Source organism: Thermobia domestica, chromosome 1 (genome assembly GCF_964235325.1).
Source record: "Thermobia domestica chromosome 1, izTheDome1.hap1.1, whole genome shotgun sequence".
NCBI lineage: Eukaryota > Metazoa > Arthropoda > Insecta > Zygentoma > Lepismatidae > Thermobia > Thermobia domestica.
The window spans coordinates 258,465,758-258,489,169 of record NC_137454.1 but is presented as its reverse complement, the minus strand read 5'-3'; the positions used below and the strand labels follow the sequence as shown (position 1 = coordinate 258,489,169).

General features: G+C 35.7%; 1 protein-coding gene across 6 annotated transcripts in view; it reads left to right on the top strand.

Annotated features, from left to right (window-relative positions):
* Positions 1 to 23,412, top strand: part of LOC145660576 (zinc finger and BTB domain-containing protein 8A-like) — a 135,215-nt gene that overhangs the window by 76,959 nt on the left and 34,844 nt on the right. For 3 of the 6 annotated variants that reach the window (XM_081725838.1, XM_081725812.1, XM_081725848.1), the window contains exon 5: positions 2,082 to 2,212. The exons of 2 other annotated variants lie outside the window; for them this stretch is intronic. In XM_081725838.1, the coding sequence (XP_081581964.1) occupies positions 2,082 to 2,088 (7 nt within the window). In that variant the 3' untranslated portion in view covers positions 2,089 to 2,212. Of the gene's footprint in view, positions 1 to 2,081; positions 2,601 to 23,412 lie in introns of those variants that run through there. One more of the 6 variants, XM_081725830.1, reaches the window with a different exon arrangement.

Sequence of the window (23,412 nt, the reverse complement as noted above, 5' to 3'; positions counted from 1 at the left end):
ACGAACCAATGCTGCTTGAATAGATTTCATTCGCTTCTCTCCCCACTCTTCGTTCACATAGGCAGGTGCAAACTGGGCTCGAAGATCTTGAACGCTTTCCAGATTATGTCGATTCTCGTCATAGACAGGGGGCGCGGTGGCTCAGTGGTAGAGCGTGCTTGGATCCCAGCTTGCGGCGTGTGGACTTTGTGGTTAACAAACACCGTGCTCGTGGGTTTTCTCGTGATTCTCCCGTTTCCTCCCACTTTCTTCATTCCACCATTTCATTCATTTCTCATCATCATCGTCTTTTTTAGCCTAACCGGCATAACCGTGGCACGTAAAAGTCAAAGATTTCATTTTAATTTTCGTCATAGACACTGTAAACTAGAATTATTACTCTTCCCCCGCCCCTTTTGTTTCTTATTTTCCTCATTATTATTATTTTTATTATTATTGTAGTTATTATTCATATTTTCATTGTTAGGTAACAACAGCTATATCTTCGTTGTTAGGTAACAACAGCTGTAGGGTGCATCTGGTCACCTAAAATATCCACATAATCACAGAGAGTAATAATATCATCGGAATAGCATAAAATCGTGGACCTCATTAGCACAGAGCCATCACCATATTAGAAAGTAGGCAATTCGGAACATACACCTCTTTAGACGTCCGCTATTGATAAACTTGACCGGGTGTTGGAAACAAGGAAAGAGAATTTTCGCGCTACTGCGTTGACGGAGATTAGAGGTTTCGAAATCCCTACCCGAGCGCGAAGGTTGTTATGCATCTTGCGTCAGCCTTTGAAGAAACAGACTGTTAAATGCTGATGGAGTTCTGCAATCACTTCCAAGGAGCTGCACTACCTCCAAGGTGCTTTGTGACAGTCCTTTTCAATGTTCTGCAACCTCTCTCACCTACGCTTGGTTTCCATTCTCTGTTGCTCCCTCTCTGATGATGTCTTGCTACGTGTTCTTTATGCCGTCATTACCTTAGATACTGTCACTCTCGATACATCTAACACACTATAGCAGTCTTAGATATACTTACTCCAACTATTCGAGCACAGCAATTTACCGTTTTTAATTAGAGTGGTCGCCCATTTTGTACCACGAATATCTGAACAATTGCGCACACGATTCCGTAATATATTGTCTCGCATAATACACATTATCACCCAACACAATACTAATACAGGACAGTTAAAATGTATGTGAGATGAGTAGCGCTCTCACAAAAGTAACTTGTTTCAGCACATGGCTGTTTTCATAATTTTGATAACACTATATATATGAAGCACTCATGACCCATGAGATTACTTTCCAGTTTTTAGAGTCTAACCAATATTTATTTTACAATATCTAGGTATTTATTTTAATGAATGAATAGAGATTTCTGAGTGAAGCGCATAATTCAAATTTGTCAGAAATGAATTCATTCGTTCATTCAAATAAATGTGTAGATATTGTCAACTAAACGTTGGTAATCTCATGAATTTTATCCGTACTAAACAAAATGTAAAATACTTAGGATAAAATCATGAAGAAACATGAACTTTGCTCGAGTACAACAGGTGAAAAGATACAAGAATCATGCTCATTGCAGGGTAGAGAAAAGTTAATTAATCAGTGAAAAAAAAAAAGTTACGGCAAAAACTGACAAGGTTTAGTTGAACTAAGAATCTCAATGTGAAGTTCGAAATTATTACCATTTGGAATATTTGACGTCCACTGAAGCAAAATCTATTCAATTGTAGTTTGCATTTTAAATATATTTGTAGCATTATGATTCACACGTGACATCTTAATTCAGCAGCTGCTCTATATACACGATCTTATGAATGGGCAGTGTTTTGTTTACTCTTTGTTACCAGTTTACTTATTTGTATTTTCCGGAAACGTGTACAAATAATTAGTAACATTTTACAACCTTTGCTAATTTTTTTATGTGAAAGCGTCATATCAAAATCTGTGTTTTCATTCATTCCAACAGAGTATATTTCGTACATTAAAAGTAGTGCATATACATATTTCCATCGTTTGTAAATGGAAATTGCTTAGTGCAGCTATTGGTGATTCAAGTGCTGGTTATTCTTTCAGGCGTTGAATCAGCAGATTGGAGTAGATAGTCTAAGCAGTGCTGTTGGGCAGCAGTGTTTGTATGTGCAGGAAGGTTCAACATTCAAGTGCCTTGTGTGTGGGAAAGTATGTTTTGTTAGACAACACATGATTTTTCACTTACGCACTCATACAGGAGAACGACCATTCAAATGTGATATTTGTGGCAAGTCATTTACTCAATTAAACAACAAGTATAGACACATTCGAAGTCAGCATACCAAGAGATAAGGGAAAGGTGCAGCGTCGATCATATTTTCGTATTATTTTATTTTTATATTGGCAGATATAAAATTCGTTTGTAGATCTTTTGCTTACTTATTGAGTGCTAATCTACGAATTCTGCAAGATTTCTCTTGATACTATCTAGGTAGATTTATGAGTGGGTGCAAACAGAATGGTAAAAGTGATTTTACGTTGTTTTAAGTAAAAAGCCCTTGAAACATGTTGTATGTATTTATACGTAGAAAATTACATTAAATTCAGCTTTTACACGAAAAATGTTTGTTTACGGTTCCTTTTTTGTGTATCAATATTGTTAAATCAAATAAAATATGTCTGTTTGAAAACTGCTATACAATTCTAATAACTATGCAGGGTGTTTCAAAACAACACCGATAACGTTTGGGAGGTGATTCGTGACACCAACATAAGACGAAAAGTATAGACCAAACTGGGTGTACAAATGCTTCGTTTCGGAGTTATAGGCTGCCGGAAACATGAAAAAATAAACTTTAAAGTTCCATAGCTCCAAAACTATGGGACCTACCGTAGTCGGGTCAAGTCTTCACTTAGGAACTATTATGTGCCCTATCCAAATATCTAAGTTTTAGAATCCTGCTGTGCTTCCGCAACAATTTGAATAAAGGTAGTTGGAACGTACTTCAAATTATATGCCCGTAGCCAAACTCCCTGTATAAAAATTGTTGCGTGAGTACCGCAGGATTTTGAAACATGTGTTTTTGGATAGCGCACATATTAGTTCCTAAGTGAAGACTTGACCCGACTACAGTAGGTCCCATAGTTTTGGAGCTATGAACCTTTAAAGGTCATTTTTTCATGTTTTTAACAGTCTATAGCTCCGAAAGGAAGCATGTGTGCACCCAGGCTGGTCTATACTTTTCATCTTATTTTGGTGTCAGGAATCACCTCCCAAACGTTGTCGGTGTTGTTTCGAAACACCCTGTATAACCATCCATGTATAATCACATTTATATATTTATGAATATGTATTTTTCTCTTATCTTAAGAAAGAGTTCTAGTCATGTAACATCATTATGTTATAAACGTCACTATACTACGTGCTCTAAGTTGAATATTGTTTATATAGGGTGACCCAATAAAACCTCTCACATTCAAGTCTAGTAAAACAAAAAGTATTGCAGATAGAAAGTTGTGTATTCAAAAATATAAAATGATATTGGAAAACAATATGTAATTACGTAAAATTCTTTTTAAACTCTCCCAAGCAAACCCAACAACTACAGCACGGTTTCTTGTAGAACGTGTTGGAGACCGTAAAACAGACTGTCTCATAGCCTCAATATTCTCAAACGTACGAGCACTTTTAGGCCATCAGACTTTTTTTTTTCTTTTTCTTTTTTTTAACGCTGAACTTGTTCGGAAATTCTCGATCCACTGCAACATAATCTTCCGATCAGGAACACTTTCGTTACGGGGATAGCAAACTGTAATCAGAAAGCTGCCTGTGCAGTAGTTACAGAACTGCTGCTTTTGAAAATCATTTTGATTTGCCTACACGCGATGAGCTCCTGACCAAACCATAATGACGATTGAAACAAGAAGGAAAGTGGTGAGTGTAAGCAACGACAATCCTCTCGCCCTCCACTGACAGTGCTACAACCGATCAAAAAAGTGGGAGATTTTATTGGGTATTAGTGACAATAATTGTTGTGTCATTTCAAGAAACGGGGAAATAGAGTAATTCAATTCAGAACAAAATAATTACAAACTTTTTATTCAATACTATGTTATATTTTTGAATAAAGAAGTTTTATCTACAATACTTCGTTTTATTATGTAGGAGGTTTTATTGGGACATCCTGTAGAATGAAAAGTTACTCATTTCTGCACTAACTGGTGGTTGTGAAAGACTGTCATTCTCTTGTCTTCAATTTCCTATCATAATGATTACTTTATCTTATGTTAAGTAACGTCTTTCCTGCACGTCGTCTACCAGTTTTTTCATACAATTTCAAATTATTCTTAATGATTGAATTGTGTTGAAATAGCAAATTCAAATCTTATCATGATAGCAGCCAACGTCTTTGAATATACAATGTACCAAGCGCGTTTGTTCGCAGAAAACTCTTCACACCTCGCGGGACACATGCTCCAAATACATTTTGCGAAATTAAGTTTATATTCGTAGTCTCCTTTATATATATATATAAAACTTTAAAATATCTTACTCGAAGTGTATCCATTTAATATTCATTCAATTGTGTGTGTTATTTTAACAAAATTTGCACAGGTTGAGATCAAGGGCGCCCATCAGGAGGGGCAAGGTGGGGCGCTCGCCCCCCTAGAGGAAATTGTACTTGAGAATATTGAAAATCCAATAGAATTTTTACATTAGTCACAGCAAAATTTGAAACTATTTCTGAAACTTTGCTTATACTTGCCCCCTACCCCCTTGGAAACCACAATATGGTCGCCCTTGGTTGAGATATTCCAATAATTTTTATAATATGAAACCGAAACCGAATTGAAGAATTTAGACAAATTTCACCTAGTAATTTGGAACGTGCATTTATTCTATTTTAATGATTCTTCTCAAGATTTGAAAATCCGCATAGTATATATCTAGATAGCTTTGACCAGACGCAAAAAAGTCTGAATTCTATATAATTCAGTTTTTTTTATGTATGGTAGAGTTGTATATAATAAGTAACCACAACACTGTAATTTTTTCTACTTCTTCTTATTTCCATAACCATTGTGTTGGACGAAATGCTCTATAGTTTCAGAAAGAATTTCACATTCTTCAACAAAGAGGATGCACTTAGTCGCAAATACTAATTCATATCCTCAGGCCATAAATACGTGAAGGCCCTCTGAGATTTGCAACCACAAGCATCAGTGCTAAAACTTAAATGCTTTCTTTTTCACTGTTTTACACTTCCTTTTGATATGTTTCCTCTTTTGTCAGAAGGAATGGCCTGCTTTCACCTTAGGGTTCGTGCATTTTCGAAGTATTGAGCTGTCCTCCGTTACAGACATCAACTATTTTTAAGAAAATGCCTTACTCGTTTATCATTTACAACGACACACGAAGTTAATTTATTTTCTATATATATATATATATTTACCTTCTATCTTCTCCGTACATTAACTTGCAGTCATTTAGTAATGAAGGTGGTGTGCTGCTGTTTGCAGACTTCAGGTCAATTTTCATGTATATTAATGCGTTCATCCCTGGGAAAGGTATGTCAGTTATATCTTCATTACTGATCTAGCCTGGTAATTTCTGACCTCTTCATTTCCATGCTAATCGGTACTCTGTTTATCCGTTAGGCAGGGTGGCAAAAAACCTGGGAAACCGTAAAAGTCAGAGAAGTTGAGAAGACTGGGAACAATCAGGAATTTCGTTTTGCTAAAAATGAGATTTAAGAAAGAAATGACAATTTTAAGATTATTTTAAATGTGGTTGAGTGCTTGTTTTTTAATTGGCAACTTCAAACGTAGAAACTTATCTGTGTTTTTAAACTTACGATATTAATAAACTTATGAGGGCTGTATAGTTACTAAACTGTGCTATTAAAACTCAAAAAAATCTCACCTTATACTCCTAACTTCCATTCATGTTTAAGCCATTATCTGCTGCTAAAGATGTGGAAGTATCACGTTCCCAGACAATGAGATTGCCGGGAAGATGCAGCTCCAATGTGATAAAATAGTGTACACTTTAGTTTATAGGTTATCAACATTCTTTATAAGAGAAATAATTCAGTTGTTGAAGAAAACAAATGTGCGATTCTAGAGTACCATAAAAGGGCAAATATACATGCGTTATTTGACAAGGGCGTTTTTAGGGAGTTCTACAGCTTTTGACCTTTTAATCACTTTCAGAGATGCTTTCGCCCTTAAACTTAGCAAAGGTGATTGAGATTGCAATGAATGGTCCTAATGTAAACTTTGCATATCTTCAGGTAAAATATCAAGACGTCGTCAAATGATCTTACAATACCTGATATAGGAAGCTGTGAATTACTTACTTTGCGGGAGCATTTAAGGCTGCAATTTAGGTAACGAACTGAAGAATCATTTCTAAGAGCTCTCCATGACTTATTTAAGGACATTCCAGCACGTCGTCCTATGGATGCTCAGAAGATTTTCCAGTGAAGTTTTGTTCTCTGTTAGCTTTAAAATAGTAGTAGTGTTGTCTAGTGAGCCATTGACTTTATCCATATTTTCTGTTATACATTCAAGACGTCAGGAAAGATAAAGTCCCGAGCTCTTCGGGCTATCAGATTGTGTCAGGTATGTTGGAAGAAGATGAAATACTTGTTCTAAAGTTCTTAAAGCACTTGTTTCAGAAGTAGAACCTTTCCTTACTGACTTTCAAACTGACTCTTCTCTCAGTCCATTTCTTTACAGACTTTATCGGACGTGGTAAAGAATATGATGCAGAATAAGTATGTAAAACCAGAAGTGTTTAGTTCTTCGAGTTCATGTATAAGAATTGATGTGGAAATTGAAGAAAATCTTTCTGTGAACAAGTTGACATTTGTTTTGCTACCCATTCTGCCTTCAAGAAATATCAACCAATAACGGATTTGGACAGTTTAGGTTTTCGCCGAAATTGGAGAAAATGTCTACAGAAATTCGTTCAAAACTTCTGAGGATGTAATTAGTCACGTTAAAATTATCAATTGACTAGAGGTTTCGTGTTTGCATCTTAATGTGTCTGCAGGATCTGACGATAAATCGCATAAAGTCTCTTTTAGCTGAACTAGTTGAAAATAACTAGTTAGATTGCACTAGGGCGATCTAGGCAATTCAAAGAATTTTGTTTGAATCCAATTGTAAAACAAGTATAAGTCAGTATTCTACTAGGACTTGTCAGTCCTCAGATAACTTTTGGCTAAAGAGTTTGGATACTTCAGAGTGAAATGATTTAAATATGTTGTTAAAATGGTCTTGATGGTTTTCTCTCATGAAAATTCTATTCTAAAAAGTCTATTTTTAATCACTGTGGAATGTGTAGCAGATAATTTGAAAGGACAAACTTAAGTCGCACTCAGACTTTAGTACGATTCAGTAGCTTCTTCGGGCGGCATAAGGAAATCCAGGGTTACTTGTTTCGCGAAAGCAACAAATCAAAGAAACAAAAAGAAGCTGAAGACAGGAAATTCATTCTGAACTATATTGAAGCTAAGAAAACTAATGTAATATGATGAGGAAATCAAGCGTTTGAAAAAGTGAAATGAATTACTCAATATTATCTTTTCTTCTAAAGATGTTAATATACCGCAGCCAATTTTATGTACATATATCCACCCTTTCTGGACGAGTGTCTTTCTGGCTTTTCCTTTCACATGACAAAACTTTCATTATGTGACTAACGTCACAGATTCAAATTTCAGGAAAGATGTATGCGCGCATAGATAGTACCAAGCAAGAGTCCGTTATTTTAGATAGAGAGGCTATGAAATTAAGAGCCATCTCAACTATCCTGGCCTCGTTTCGTTGCGTCAAGCCGTCACATAAATGTTCTTTAATAATTTCTGAAGATTTCAAAAGTAAATTAGCTTTTTATAATTTTGAGAAACATAAGAAAGGATCACGCTTTCCATGAAATGTAGGATCCTCAAAAACCATTGAACTCTTTTTTTCTTTTTAATTTGTCATCCACAACTTGCAGAATGATGGATTAAGTTGCAGTGAGTGAGAATAATAGTCAAATAATCACATGGAAAAACTCTCAAAGTAGGTTAATGTTAACCGGTCTAGAGGTTCTATTAGTGGTAACGTATTGAAGGCATTGTATAAACATATACTAAACTAAATTAGACTAGAGCCTATTACAATCATGTTGTCACTCAACCTTAATGAAAATTACATAATCAGAAAGGTAGTAACGCTATGAATGCTACTAGAATATACATATTTGTTTAAAGCGTACTGGTATAGGAACAATCGACGTAAACAATCATTTTATATGCATTCAACATGATTAAAATAAAATAAAACGTTTCACCCGTGTGCAGTTTTCTTAAAGTGAGAACAATTCATGAGCGAGCGTAAAACAGTGCCTCGTGGTGGACATTTAACAACATATTCTTTCAGTTTCTTTCACTGTTTACATAACAGTGATCATGCATTAAGTTATCTCGTAGATCATTAATCGGAGATTATATCTTAAAGAATTTTCTATTGATTATCGAAACTATACTTTCTTTCCCATTGTTTCGAAAAGTTGGCTAGCCGCCAATTGTGTCATTGGTTTATATATTTTCTTCGGATTTTCACCGATTCATATACATGCGCAAATTACTACTTTTAAGGTAATTTTCTTTCTTAAATATTTACTTCTTGGCAAAAGGTACAAAGAAAATCTGTAGCAATAATACATAGTAGCTATTTAAAAAAAAAAAAAAAAAAAAAAAGAAAAAGAAAAAAGAAAAAAGAATTTGATGCAAATATATTGTGATTACATTACATTCTTCTGTGTAGTAGAAAATTTGTGAAGAAAGGGCATAATGCAATATTTTATAACGAATAAATTAATCTGAAACCAATATTCTATTGAACTTATTTACAGTGGCGGCTCGTGGAATTTAAAAGTGGTGGGGCACATCCAAAATACCTACATACTAGGGCGTCATATAAATATATCATTAATAATCTACTATAGTAAAATACTAATTAATATATATATATATATATATATATATATCAGTTCCAGTCTTCTATTTTTGGCTGTAGAAACCTCCTCTATTACACGCTTATTGAAGTTTGGAATGGCGTTTACCATTCTCTTCTCTATTGATAGCATGGCCAGTGCGTTCAACCTCTCGTTATTCTTGGAATTCCGCAAGAATGTTTTTTATTCTATTGAGGGTAGAGAAGGATCGTTCTGTTTGCACAGTCGTCATTGGAATCGTCACTATTATTTTTATCATTAGCACACACTCGGAGAATGTTCGCAACATATTATTGTCATAGACAAATTGTAGAAGAGGCGTTGCACCAGAGACACAACGTATATCTTCACAACTGTACAATAGGCTACTTCCAATTCAGTTAGCAATTTCGGACCATTTATTCTAGGATAGACTTTTAAAGTTGTTTGAAAGTCGCTCTCGGGGAAATCATTTAAGTATTGGGGAAATTTGTCAGTCAAGAATAGCTTAGAGGCACACAAATGATCGGAAAACTGGAATCTATCACTAATGCTGCTTGTAATCATATCGCAAACTTCCAGAGTTGCCAATCTATTGCTGTTAGTATTACTATGTTGAAGGCATTGTCGTTTCTTCAGTGGCTCATTACCGTCACTTACGTCATTACTGTCATTTTCGTACTGTTTTCGAATACTACTTATTGCACTAACGAAAGGTTTGACAGATCCACTGATTTTAACAGCATCTGTGTCTTTCTTCTGAATGCAGTCAAAGAAAATAGCGTAGTGCGGCATGATTTTGTGATAAAACGTTAGCCAATAAAGGAACTGAGGATACTGCAATGTTCGTACAAACCCCGTTGCTTCTGCAGAGGATTTTCTGTCATTCGTTTCGGTGTTTCTTGTATGTTCGAAACATTTAAGCAAGTTATCTTTTTACTCAAAAACAGTATTAACTGTACGATGCTGAAAATACCATCTTGTCGGCGGTACACTACCTAGCTTCTTGTGAGCATACTCTATTAGATAATTCATTCTTTTCGGAGACCTGGAAAAGAATGTCCCTATGCCTTGCAAATCTTGAAAAATATTCTATTATGAGAGCAAGACGATGTCGCGCTTTGAAGAATAAGATTTCCTTGATACGCGTAACAATGAATGAAGTTTGCTTGCGGATACATATCTTTGATCAAGCACTGCACCCCACCCTTCTGTCCACTCATAACGGAAGCTCCATCATATGTTTGACATATTAGCTTCTCGGGAGATTTTTCTATTCTCATTTCACTTAACTGACCTAAAATCGTTGCTGCTAAGCCGCCAGCAGTTCTGTCGAAAATTTCAAAATAACCCCAAAACCTTTCAAATACCTTCCCCTCAATTTGATATCTCAAAACTGACAACTGAGTTTTACAAGAATTATCTGTTGTTTCGTCAGCCTGGAGGGATAGAAAGTCAACCTCGGAGATTTCAGATGCAATGTACTTTCTACAAACAGATAAAATCGCATCCAAAAGTTCATTCTAAATAGTCTTTGATGTACCTTTAAAGATACTTGAACTTTGTAAATGATCTTTCAAAACATTGTCAAGGGCTGCAGTATAATTAATGAGTCCTTGAAAAACACCTGGGTTATTTGAGTTCTCTGTTTCATCATGTCCACGCAAAGCCAATTCAAGTTCCCAATAAAATTTAATTGCATAAATAATGCGTGACAAAATATATCTATTTTTACTAACAAGTTCGTTATGTCTGCGTACAGACACCCTGTAACCATCATCAAGCTGTACCCTGATATCCGTTTTCCCCAACACAGCGAAACTCATTTCGTTATCCAAATGACATTTTGACAAGCTATGTTTTTTGCTTTTTTTCAGGCAAATGTTTCAAGTCCCATACACCAATTTTAGTCCACATATCTTCTCTACCGAACAAAATGCACAGAAAGCAAAAGAGCGCATTAGCTACAGGACACCCACACATCCATTCCCACTTTTAGTACACGCTTTTACTGAAACGTCTATTGTACGTTCTATTTTTGTCTTTGGACACTTGGTTTATGGATAGCTCTCGTCTTGGTGGGCCTAATTCTTTTACTAAAAGACGATCTTGATAATCTAGGTTTTTAGTTTGTAACTATCTTACCTGATTCATCTCACACGAATTATGACACTACACAAAATAAGCACACTACACTGACACTGACTAGGCCGGAATAAGCGCTAATAAGACCATAATTTAAAAAAAAAAGCCCGCTCGCCAGTGTCCGCGCTGTCTATTTCATTGTTAAGGGGGTGGCAGTTTCATTCGGTCGGATGCAAGTCATCGCGAACATGTTTTCAAGGCAGGTTAAGGGTTGCCATGTTATGAACAATTGTTAAGATGGGGAGAAAAAGAGAAGAAAAGAAACTACTGCAGCAGTAAACGACTTCTAAATTTCTAACAGAAAACAGAATGACCATTCTCTTGAGTCTTGCCATTGTTGAAGATAAGTAGCGTGATATTCAGGGACGTATTTAACATTTTTGCCTCCTTCGAGCCATTATAAAAATGCCGCCCCATCAATAATAATAAATTAAATACCAGTATAGAAATTCTGAGACAGTTGCTGATTATGAAACCAAGTTGATGAGATCAGCCAAGTTCAAGAATAATAATACAACATTGAAACTCTCAAATTTCTTGCGTTGGCGGCTCGGTTGATATGTTTGAAAACTGTAGGTAATTTTGGAAGTTAATCAACAATGGAAATGTTTTGAAATTACGATAAAAGAATAAGGTGTTAGCAATACGAGAGGGGAAATAATTGATGTAAATTAATAACTAAAATGTTAATTACTTATTTCTTGCCAAGCAGATTTATATATATATATATATATATATATATATATATATATATATATATATATATATATATATATATACAAATGCAATAATCCCGTGTCATATCACCATAACTATGCATAATAAATAAATACCTGAAATTTCCAAAGCTGGTATTAAAAAAAAATGGTCTCAGAAAACTCGCCGTCCCGGTTCATGACCCATGTTGGACCATGTGTAAAAACGTCCCTGATTGATATTTTGTGTAACGAATTATTTATTTGTTTTCGACAAAAATTTGTTTCATCTACTATATGTCCATTTCCTTCAATTATGTGTGTTTTCTTAATTATTTTTCTGGGAAACATTATATTTGTAAAGTGTAGCTCACTATTTGAAAATACGATTGCAGATACCGATTGGTAACTTATGCGTGTAAATTTTAGAAGGTCAATGTATTGTAAATTAACTGCACCATGGTGGCAACCCTTAATATGTAATTCGCTACACCCGGAAAGGCCGAGCATAAACCTCTTCCATCCCCAAATTCTGAAAATGGCTTGACCCTCCTTCCGTTCCCCTCTGTACAGAGTTGAGTTTCCTTGTCGCGACCTTCTTACCGCTGTATGTTCCATAAAACAGAGCACAGCGCCTCATGCGACAGGTCTCAACATTACTGTGCCCATTTTCAATGGACATAGCCATAACATCCCCTGCCATCTCTGATGGTAGGGCTACTGTTAAAACATAGATATTGTAAGTCCACAGCCAAAAACAGCCGTCGCTGTGTTGCCAAGTTTCGTCTGTCCTACGAGAGCGCATAACCACAGCCTTCTTCACTCGCAAATACGGCTGGGACAGAACAAATCCAAACAAAAGAAAAAAAAGGAAAAGAAAGAAAGAAAAAAGCTTCTATTAATGTATTAGTACTGATTTAATAATTGCAGTTCTATTTAGATAATGAATGGCAGGGTACGTGACTGGGTTCCCCTTAAACAGATCCGCCGCTGCTTATTTATACTTCAAATTATAATAATAAAAGCATCAGTATTAGTTTACATTTATTGAAACCTCTGTTGCAGGTGGCATGTAATAAATACAGCATGACAAAGTAAGTCAAGAAATTGCAAAACCACGCTCAGGAATTCTGTCATTCTACTTATAGATTTCTGTGATTCCTGAAATTTTATAGTTCCAAGCTTTCGACTCTCCCCTGGAGTCTTGGTCATGGAGGTTAAAAACAGGAAGGAAAAGAATAGAAATATCAAGGAATAAAAAGGAACTAACTTACCAAGGGAAGAGCTGTGTTGTACAAAAAACACGTTGTCCATTGCGTCAGTGATCTCCAAATGAGGTGAAGCGAACTAAAATATGGCGGAGTCAACTTGCGCGCCTTTCCTGTTCCTTGTTGGAAGGTTGCTAACTCATGTTATTTTTTTGCATGTCAATGCTATGAAAATTTTGTAATTACTGCCTCCCATTCGTCACTCAACCATCCCTTATCAAGATTTTTTTTAAATGAATAAATAAATTTTCAAAAACCAGTCTCTCTACTTCGTTTCTAGCTCCAAATAAAATTTTTGAATCTGCAACCTTGTGTTGCGTTTCTTTTAAATGTTTCAATAAACCCGACACCGGATTTTCCGCTCTTGAATCTCTAATGTGTTCTTTTACTCGGACTTTTAAATTTCTTTTCATTTTGCTAATATAACTCTCTTGGCAACTGCATTTCATTTCGTAAATACCCGATTTTTCATTGGAATCCATGTAATAACTCCTAAATTGTGCGATGCTCTTTTCTAAAGTTTTGGGAGGTTTTAAGGTTGTACGGAAACCATATTGTGTATAGATTCTATTTAATGCATTTGTCAATCTGGGAAAAATAGATAACCCGATCTATTTTTTATCCTTTATATCAGTTTCAGGTTTATCGGAACTCAAATTCTTTTTAACCTGATTATAATAATTGATATTTTAATTCGCCTCACCTCATTTGGAGGTCACTGACGCTCTGGACAACGTGTTTTTTTGAACAACACAGCTCTTTCCTTGGTAAATTCGTTCCTTTTTATTCCTAGATGTTTCTATTATTTTCCTTCCTGTTTTTAACCCCCATGACCAGAATTCCAGGGGAGTCGAAAGCTTGGAACTATAAAGTTTCAGGAGTCACAGAAATCTGTAAGTAGAATGTAAGTCAAGAAAGTTACAAAATTGGCTTTAGGGCAGCATGAAATTTACGTTAAAAGATTAATGGGAACTCTAAATTAAATTAAAAAGAGACTTACAGTATTACTTATGCATGCTTTTTGCTGTAGAGCAGTCCCCATACGAATTGTTAGTTCAACGGACTTACTGTCTTTCTCAAATTAGTTGCAAAGTACAAAGTTGTATCAAAATTTTCATTAATAACCAGTGGAGAAGAATAACTAGAGATCAGTAAGCTTTCACCTCTATATATTCATGATCATTTTCTTTGGTGATCTTTCCTCCTTTTGTTGAGTTCAACATTGCCCAAATGAGACCAAATGAGACACATGTGTTTGAAATATTGAAATTCGATATTTCAAATACAATATTTCTTTCTTATTGCAAGTAACTTCTCAATCTGAAAATTGAGATGTTACTCGTAGTAACTGACAGACAGGTAACTATATATCATAAATTTAGCATATCTACTCTCTGTCATACCCGACAGGCACAATGATATATTCATCAAAACCATATACTATAGTCTATTCCTGTTCTTGTAGAATAGTAAAAGAGTGATCTAGTCAAATGTTACTTCGATTATGAAAACGTCGAGTAAAATTTTTGTATCTATTGAGTAGTCTTGAAAGATGTATAAATTATTCTGGCTGAGGAAAATAATAAAAACCTACTTAAAAATTGGTTGTTTCTCCTATATGCCCTATATTCCAGGACTTTTGAGAAATTTGACTATTCTAGTGAAATTTGAAACTTCAGTGTAGTTAAAGGAATGTTACCGAGTTTCTTTTAAAAAAAAGTGCTAACTCAATATAAATGAGCTTAAAAATTAAATGTAACTGTTGATAATAATTGGTTGCTGTCAATTTTATTATACTGTAATGTGAAGCAGTATGCAAGAGTGATTCTGGAAGCAAAATAATGTATAGTCTCATTTTGTTTAAATTTCGTTCTTGAGCTGTGTTTAAACCTTGAACTTTCGTAGCTTCGAATAGTTTAGACTGTTATAATATGTCATTTTGTCTTAACATTGTGATGCTAGCGTTGTACAGTGTAGTGTTATTTTGTACGTTTTTGAAAAAATAAATGTCATTAAAATGTCCCGAAATGTGTTCTAATTAAAGTGCAGTGATATCAAGATGATCAGAGGGTTTTATTAAGTGATAGGTGAACATTATCATGGATTTTCTCCCAAAACTGCAGTTCCCTCATTTATTGATGTCATCTGTCATTTACAGGACTCGGGTAAAGAAAGCTAAACTAGCTTTCGAAAAAATAGTTTCAAGAATATGATTTGAAATATTGAAAACGTTCATTAATCAGGTTTTTGGGTTAAATTAGTTAAGGCATATTGTCATATGTTTCCTGGGCCTTTGAAAATTGGTTATAGTATATTTATATTGAGGTTTGTTGTGAAAGGATTGTTGCAAAATTAATGTAGGATTTTGATTCGTAAGTTCACACCAAGTTATTTATCCCAGTAGGCAGAAAAAAATCTACGGTTCTGGAGCGGAAAATGTTCAAAGTTGTTGAGCTCTAAATTGAGTTTGTTTCTTGAAGACGTGCCTGTGCAGTAAGTTGTCCAGGTGCGAAATAAACTAGGACTCAGTTGCTGAAAAATGAGGAAAGTGTAGTAGGCGAGGCAGAGTTTCGCAGCCCAGTGCATTTAATTTCACACTATTCTTGGTACGATATGTTCAGTGTTGTTTTTGACGAATGCCAGACATAGACGTTATAGCTTCAGTCCATTGTATAAATTTGCTGATATTTCTCGTACATCATGATTTCTCTTGGATTTACTAAGCTGTAATCGATCATTCTGACTACAGAATACCGCAGTCACCATTATCATCTTTGGCTGCAGCTGTGGTTTTTGAAAGTGTTTAGAAGTGGGAGTGGAATCTGACTTGATCAGCACGTTGGATATCATAGAAGTTTCTTCTCGTCGCATGTAATAATGAGGTCGATTCAGAATTAGACCACAGTCAATTCTTCGAACACTCATTTGTCCATCTTTCTCACCATACCAAATTTCTGTAAATGGCTACAAGTGTCCAATGACCAATGTGAAGTTTGTCGGCAAATCTCTCTTGTTTATGGTCCACGGATCTACTTCCACAATCGCCTTCAATGGCAGATTTGCGTGACCATGTTTATTGTTCAGAGTAAAAATTTTCACGATGGAAATTTAGCAAACAATGATGCATTGTGGATTCGTTCGCACTACCTTTACTTCACACTTCATTAATGGTTCGAACTCTTTGTGCGAAACTGCAACTGAATTTAAATTCATAAAAATAGGTTTGGCGAAAGTCTTTGTTATTTCTTTCTTTTTCTTCACATGAAATGAAACCCATAAAGAGTATATTTACCATGATGTATATTAAATAGAAAGAGCATAATATAAATTTTCAAACGATATAAAATATGAATATAGGTAACATAATTATGTAGTTAGTACCTCAAATCCTTCATTAATTTTGCAACCTAATATTAGGTAAAGCGATACAGAGTAAAGCCGGTGCTTTCTTGTTGACTTTCAGTCCAGTATTACTTCTTGTCATTGTGATTCCAGCAATATTTTCAAATCAAAGTTAATTACTCAAAGCATAATTAAAATATTGGTGTACACTTTGAGAAAACAAACTAGCATATTATATAGGGTGGACCATATATCTTGAAACGCCCTTGTAACTTTTAAACTAATAGGTAAAAATCGCTGAAATTTCGTACGATGCAAATATGTACAGGAAAAAATTGTTTGGCATCCGTCAGCACCAGTTTAACAGTGTTGCCAATCCAATACAAAGTTGTATTTTTTTTTTTTAATTGTATTAAGTCAAATTATTACCTATTTCAAATTAACATGTTAAACAACGTAGAATAGCACATTTATTGTGAAGTGTTACAAAGGGCATTGCAGTATCGCAACACAAGTGAGACGGACTGGGCAATGCACATCCAAAGTACTTCGTGTCTAATACTATGACCATGAGACCTGATATAACATATTTCGAGTGAATAGAAACAATTCCACACAGTTCAACGACAGCTACATAACCTCAATATCCGGCGTCGGTGTGCGAGTTAAAAAACTTTGATTAACGCTGCCATCACGATAGCGAGAGGAAAATGATGCCTAGTATAAAACATACCATCGATGACAAGAAGACAATAGTATGATCCAACAAAGTCATATTTTTCCTTATTTGGAAAAGGAGATTGCCTTCTAACAATGATGGACGCGCAAATAGGCGTATGTTCCTCGCTGCCTATTTAGTACCGTTAAATATGGCTGATGTGGACAGCAATTTCATGCTATTGCGTTGGTTCTACTATTGCTCTCAAGGGGAATATTACTGCCAGTAATTATGTAGATATTTTAGGTGGTTAACTATGCAGATGTTGTTCTGTAACAACGACACAGTCTTACAAGATGACAATGCTCAGCACATGTAGCAAGACCATCCAAGTGCGGTTTAAGAAACACAAAAAGGCTTAAATAATATCTGTAGCTTGCTCAATTCCTTGACTCGCACATTATTGAACATCTAGGGTCAGCTTTAGAGCAGAAGTGCAGTGTAGATTTCCTCCACCATTATCACTGGCGCAGCTGGTTTCTGCACTGTATGAAGAATGCCCCACGTTAATGTGGAAATAATTCACGAGTTATATGCCTCAATTCCGCTATGAATACAAGCTGTACCACAGGATAAAAGTGGTCCAACGCCGTACTCTAAGGTAAGTTTCGTTTTGTTCATGTGTTTCCATTTTTTTAAATAATTATTTGTATATGTACCTTTATCTGTAATTATTCATAATTTATTATAACTTTCTATTAAACATTGAAATACCTGTAAGGTGTATAAACATGTATTTAATTTAAGCTTGTTTCTTATTAGGATCATTTATATCCCATTTAAAAATGTGAGTCCTGTCTCGCAACCTGTGTGACAAAAAAAAAAAAAAAAAAAAAGTTCAAGCAAATTTTTACTAAGGAAGATAGGCAGAAATTCATGAGCGAATTAAAAGTGAAAGACATATACAGAGGTATTGACAACGGAGCGCTAATAAACTTCATTAATAGTAAGCTGTTATGCTATGGTGTATAGTTGGAACATGTATAGTGAATAGTCATTTGGTTTGAAACGAATGTGACTAGATTCCACACATAACTTTTTTCCATTATCACACAGAAATAAAAGAATATTAAAATTCTTACAATCAGTAAAATTTTTAAAATATATCATTAAAAGTTATTTTAGGATAAAGAAATTTCAAGGAGGCGGAAACGATATGATATATAGAAATGACAAAAAACAATGAACGAATGTCAAATTTAGAATTAAGAAAAATATCAAGGATTCCAAAAATAATAAAAATCCTGTGTGAAGTCGAATTCTGTGTGACTGACAAGCTGGTTCTTCGAATGCTTAATCGATTGCAGAAAACGGCTCATTATCGCTTATCGTTTTGGCTCTGTGAAAACTGGTAGTGAAACCAGTAGTAGTACTAAATTTGTCTCTCTCAATTTTAGTAGAGATGTGTTGCTAAGGTGGTATCTTTCTTCAGGTGCTGAAACAATTCCGAAAAAAAACACTTGTCGTTATCTCCTACCGCTTTTGTTCTATGGCGATTAGCGTTGAAATCGGAATGATTAATTTGTATCATTTCCGATTTGAATAGAGAACTAACGGAGGAAATTAAACTTAATTTTAAGATGCTGAATCGATCACAAATAAACACTTCTCGCTATCTGTTACCGTTGTGTATGGCGATCAACGCTCAAACCGGAAATAGTGATAATTTCCGGTTTGACTAAAGTGTTATCGGAAGAGATGGGATGCTGAATCAATTCAAGAAAACAGTTTTATGATATCTCTTACTGTTTTTCCTCTGATATACTTGCCACGTTCAAATCGTCCCCAACTGGCTTTCTTTGTACTCAATCGGAAATTTTAGCCTTACCGTATTCATAAATAGCAATTTAAATAAACCATAACTGGTATAAGTGTGGTGTCCAAGAAACGCGTTGTTGGCATCACGCATCACTAAACATATAAAAAATGGATACATTTTGCTAATATCTATCAATAATAATAATAATAATAATAATAATAATAATAATATAATATCACTAACATAAAATAGTAGTTCTTTCAAAATAATCCAGCATATGAATCTATACAGATTAAACAAGGGTTGGCTAACTTTGTATATCGCATTCTGGGCAAAAGGGTACTAAAATTGTAACATCGCTTACTTTTCAAGCAGGTTAACCGGGAGACCACCTTCAACTAGAAGAACTTGTTGAAATAACCCTCTCATATAACAAACAAAGATATAGGTTATTTCAGTTGTTCCACTTCCTTTTAAGCCACCTGAAAATGATTTGGCCGCTCCGATTTTATCTGTTGACAAAGAGACAGACAGATGAACGAACATAACCGTTCTTCCAATTCGAATACTTAACGCATAGCACAGTTTGGAATTCTAATATCAACAGAAACCATGATAGATGCAATAATTTAATCGCAGTTTTATCCCTCATTTGAAATATATTCAGTAAAGGCTACTCCTTAATCTGAATATCCTTGGTAAACCATTAAAATTCTCACAACCCTTTTGTAGAAGACCACCTCTCTAGTTGAAAACTTTGGTTGTTCGCCTTAAAGAGGTTTGTTTCACTGTACTTCTTCTCCAAGATTGAAATTTTGGTTTGCACTGACAACATTTTTTCTGATATATTTCTAATATGCACCATTTTCCTCGCCAAACTTCTACCATTTTTCCGGCAACACTATAATCCCGTCGCCATAGAACTTCTGTGGCTTCTGTTCAAATTTTGGGGTACATGATTTTCATCTTCCTCTTTTGAAACTAAGACCATTCAGGTAGTTTTACAGAGACCGAAACAAATGATACTTCGACGTTGTCGGGTCTGGACTATACAGTGGATACTTTAAAACCTCCAACCCAATTTCTCCCAATTTCTGACGGGTTGTTAAAGATGTATTCGGTCTGGCGTTGTCAGCGTAGTATACGATATCCTTTCGGTTGGCCGGTTCCGTATGTTTCTTTTGAACTGCTAGGTCCACACAAGCTAATTGTCGATAGTACGGGTCCAAGTCTATCGTTCTACCCCAGCGGCAGCAGCTCGTAATGCATGATATCTTTCCAATCCCACCATGCGCTAGATGTCAGTGTGGGCTTTGCCACAAATTGTGGAGGTTCTCCTTGGTTTGATTACAATCTTTTTTATGCATTGTTGTTGTAGGTTATTCTTTTCGTCACTCATGATCAACTGCATCAGAAATGACTGAAGTTGGTTAAATTTCACTAGAGATTCGGAGATGGAATTTCCATCGAGTAAATATTTTTGAGTCAGACCATATGGCACCCAAACGCCGATTTTCTTTTTGTAGCCAGCTTTGTCCAAATGGTTTAATACAGTTTGGTGATGGATGTTTAGATCATTGTTACATGCCTGTCTGTCAAATTTTTATCAGCATATAATTTACTTCTGCTGTGATTGGTCACGCATTGCGACAAGCGCCTTGGACATCGAAATTTCTGGAAAAAGCGATTGAATCTCATTTGGCTGTTACTTTTGATAACGTATCTTGCCTATAAACAACACATTTTCTTTACGGGCCTGAGCAACATTTGCATCTTTATCGAAATAAAATTTTAAAATGTAGCACAGTTCAGTTTTGCTGAGAGTGCACTCAATTTCACTTCGCAACACTTTCCGTCTGATTCTAAGAATTCCAACACTGCGCATATGCTAGTTCCAGCTGTCAAATGACGCTAGGCTTGACCCGTGGAATATCAACACCAAAAGATTTGGGATATCAATATATCTAGTGCACAAAAGGCACTAGATGACCTGATATATATGCAGGGTGGGGCAAAAAAGGTAACCAAAACCAAGAACCTTCAGTTTACTGTGTATTTCAGATGTAAAGCACCACAACAACCTGCTGGTTATACCCATGATTATTCTGTAATAAAAGTTGGGTTCTATTTCCAAATTGAAGAAAAATCCACTGGAAATTGGACGCGGGACTCATCGCTCGTTTTACTAATTGTTTTATATGGAAACCTTTAAAAGCTTGTATCATAACAACCAGTTGACATAAAAAGATGTAGTTTTCACGTATGTGTTCGTAATTCTTTTCTCTACTTCGTAAAGTGAGCAGTTGATGTGCTAATACAATATTTCTAATAAGCGCCTCTGGTACTGTCAAGATTCGCAGCAGCGCGAGAAGTCAGCGTGCAGGACTGCTTGTCGCGAATTGTCAATACTGCTCAAAGCCAATTGGACGCCGCGTGAAGCCAACTCAAGGCCATGCCCAGTGACGACGCCAGAGGGGGGGGCGAGGGGGGAGAGCGCCCCCCTAGTAGCTACTTCTGCCCCCCTGACTGCCACCTAGACTGCCCCCCTAGACTCCTACAATCTTTAAACATTCTACATGTAGTATTTTATACGGTGTATATCAGTATCATAACCAATCTCATCGTCAAATTGTAGTCTACTTTCCATGCATTTACTATGTGGCAGATTAGTCCTCAAGCTTTCTTCTTTGAGCGTCTGGGTATGCACGCATACTTCTGTTTTCTAATTTAGCGCTTTTGAGTTATACTTCTTTCTTATGATTTTTAATTATTGTGCCTAGCGAACAATACTAGATTTAGTCGATTTGTTTTCTTCTCATTGGATCAACATCGAAGGGAACAAAAGAAAGGTAAAAACAGTTACATAACTTGTTTGTATTTATCCAGGTTTGAAGTTTTCAGTTTCAGATATTTTGTTTTATTTAAAGGTTCTATATTTCTTTTTTTCTGAAACAGTATTCTCGGTTTTCAATATTCAGAGGATGTGCTTACAACAGCTTAGTTTGCAACTACCAGGGCTTAATTTTTTGAAGGGGATAAAAAGAGTTGTGTTTTCGCTTCCTGCAAATGATAATAATAAATTTATGGAATTAAATTGATTCCCAATAAAACGTATTGTCAGAGTGCTGATCTTTAGTTAGTAATTGGTTTATACTAGTGCTCCCTTACTTATTTTGTTTCAAAGTACTGATGTGACATCTGCCATATTGACTAGGAACTGCTGAAAAATTCGTAGCCCAACCCAGGAGTGCACGTGGAATGGTGAAGTTTTACTTCTTCTACACTTTCCCCGGAGTCAATATACTACCTTGTACAGTGCGCCAGTTTTTGCAGATAACCAGAATCTGAAGATTTCCTCGCACCACTGTTCGTAGCACGACTCCTATCAGATCTAAAATGGCGTCCTTTCAAGTGTTATTTAAGTTTGGGAAATAAGTACACGTAATATTTAGACGAAGCTAAATCTGCGAAATAAGAATGATGATCTAGACATTGAAATCCTAGATTATGCAATGTCAGTTGTGTTCGCAGGGGATTGATGGACAGGTGTATTCTCCTGAAGGAACAGAATTCCATTCTTTTCATTTTCCGCGGCGTTGAACTTCGAATTCTTCTTTCAGTTTTGTAAGTAATGCAGGGATTCTGGATTAAATATCTGACCGTAGCGGAGGTAGTCTACAAGTACGACTCCATACTTATTCCAGAAGAATGTCGCAAACAGTTTCTCAACCTACTTCTGTGTCTTGAACTTCTTGGGGCGAGGGAGAAATGAGTGCTACTACTCCATTGACTGTTGTTTCGTTTCAGGATCATAGTGGTAGAATCATATTTCGTCCGTGGTTACTATTCGTGAGCGAAATTGATCAGCATTACGGTCAAATTGGAAGAAGACTTCTCTTAATGCCGTCACTCTTTTATTCTCCTGACAGATTTTTTTGGGAACCCATTATGCGCATACCCAAGCCATTCTGAATTATCCTACCGACGAGTTCCAAAGAAATGCCCACAATCTCTGACACAAGTTTTGCTGAGAAGGTGAAAACGAGGTGAGAGGTTTTTCTGAGAAAGCGAGGTGCAGCCAGACTTCAGACAATAATAAGTATATCGTTAGTTTACTATACACTTTAAAAAACATATAAATAATAGCTTAAATTATTTTTGTCACTCAAAAATTGGGGTGGCCTAGGTCCTCCGGCCCCGGGCTATATCCACCACTGGCCGAAATGCTGTAATTTTTAAGAATAATGACACAAATTGCATCCATGATTTCGGGAAGAGTCATTGCTTTTAATCATTAGGGATGTAAAGCATAATTTGTTGAGAAATCGCCACGTTTATACTAAGTCACTTACTTCTTCAGCACTATATATAACGGAGGAGAGTCCCGTCGTGTTTCACTGATTTCCTAATTAATTTACTTCAGTGACTTCCCTTGGTGGAACAAACATGTTATAACAGTTAGGATCAGGATGTTCGTAAAATTATGTTTGGGAACACATAATCACTTCAGAGGACTGA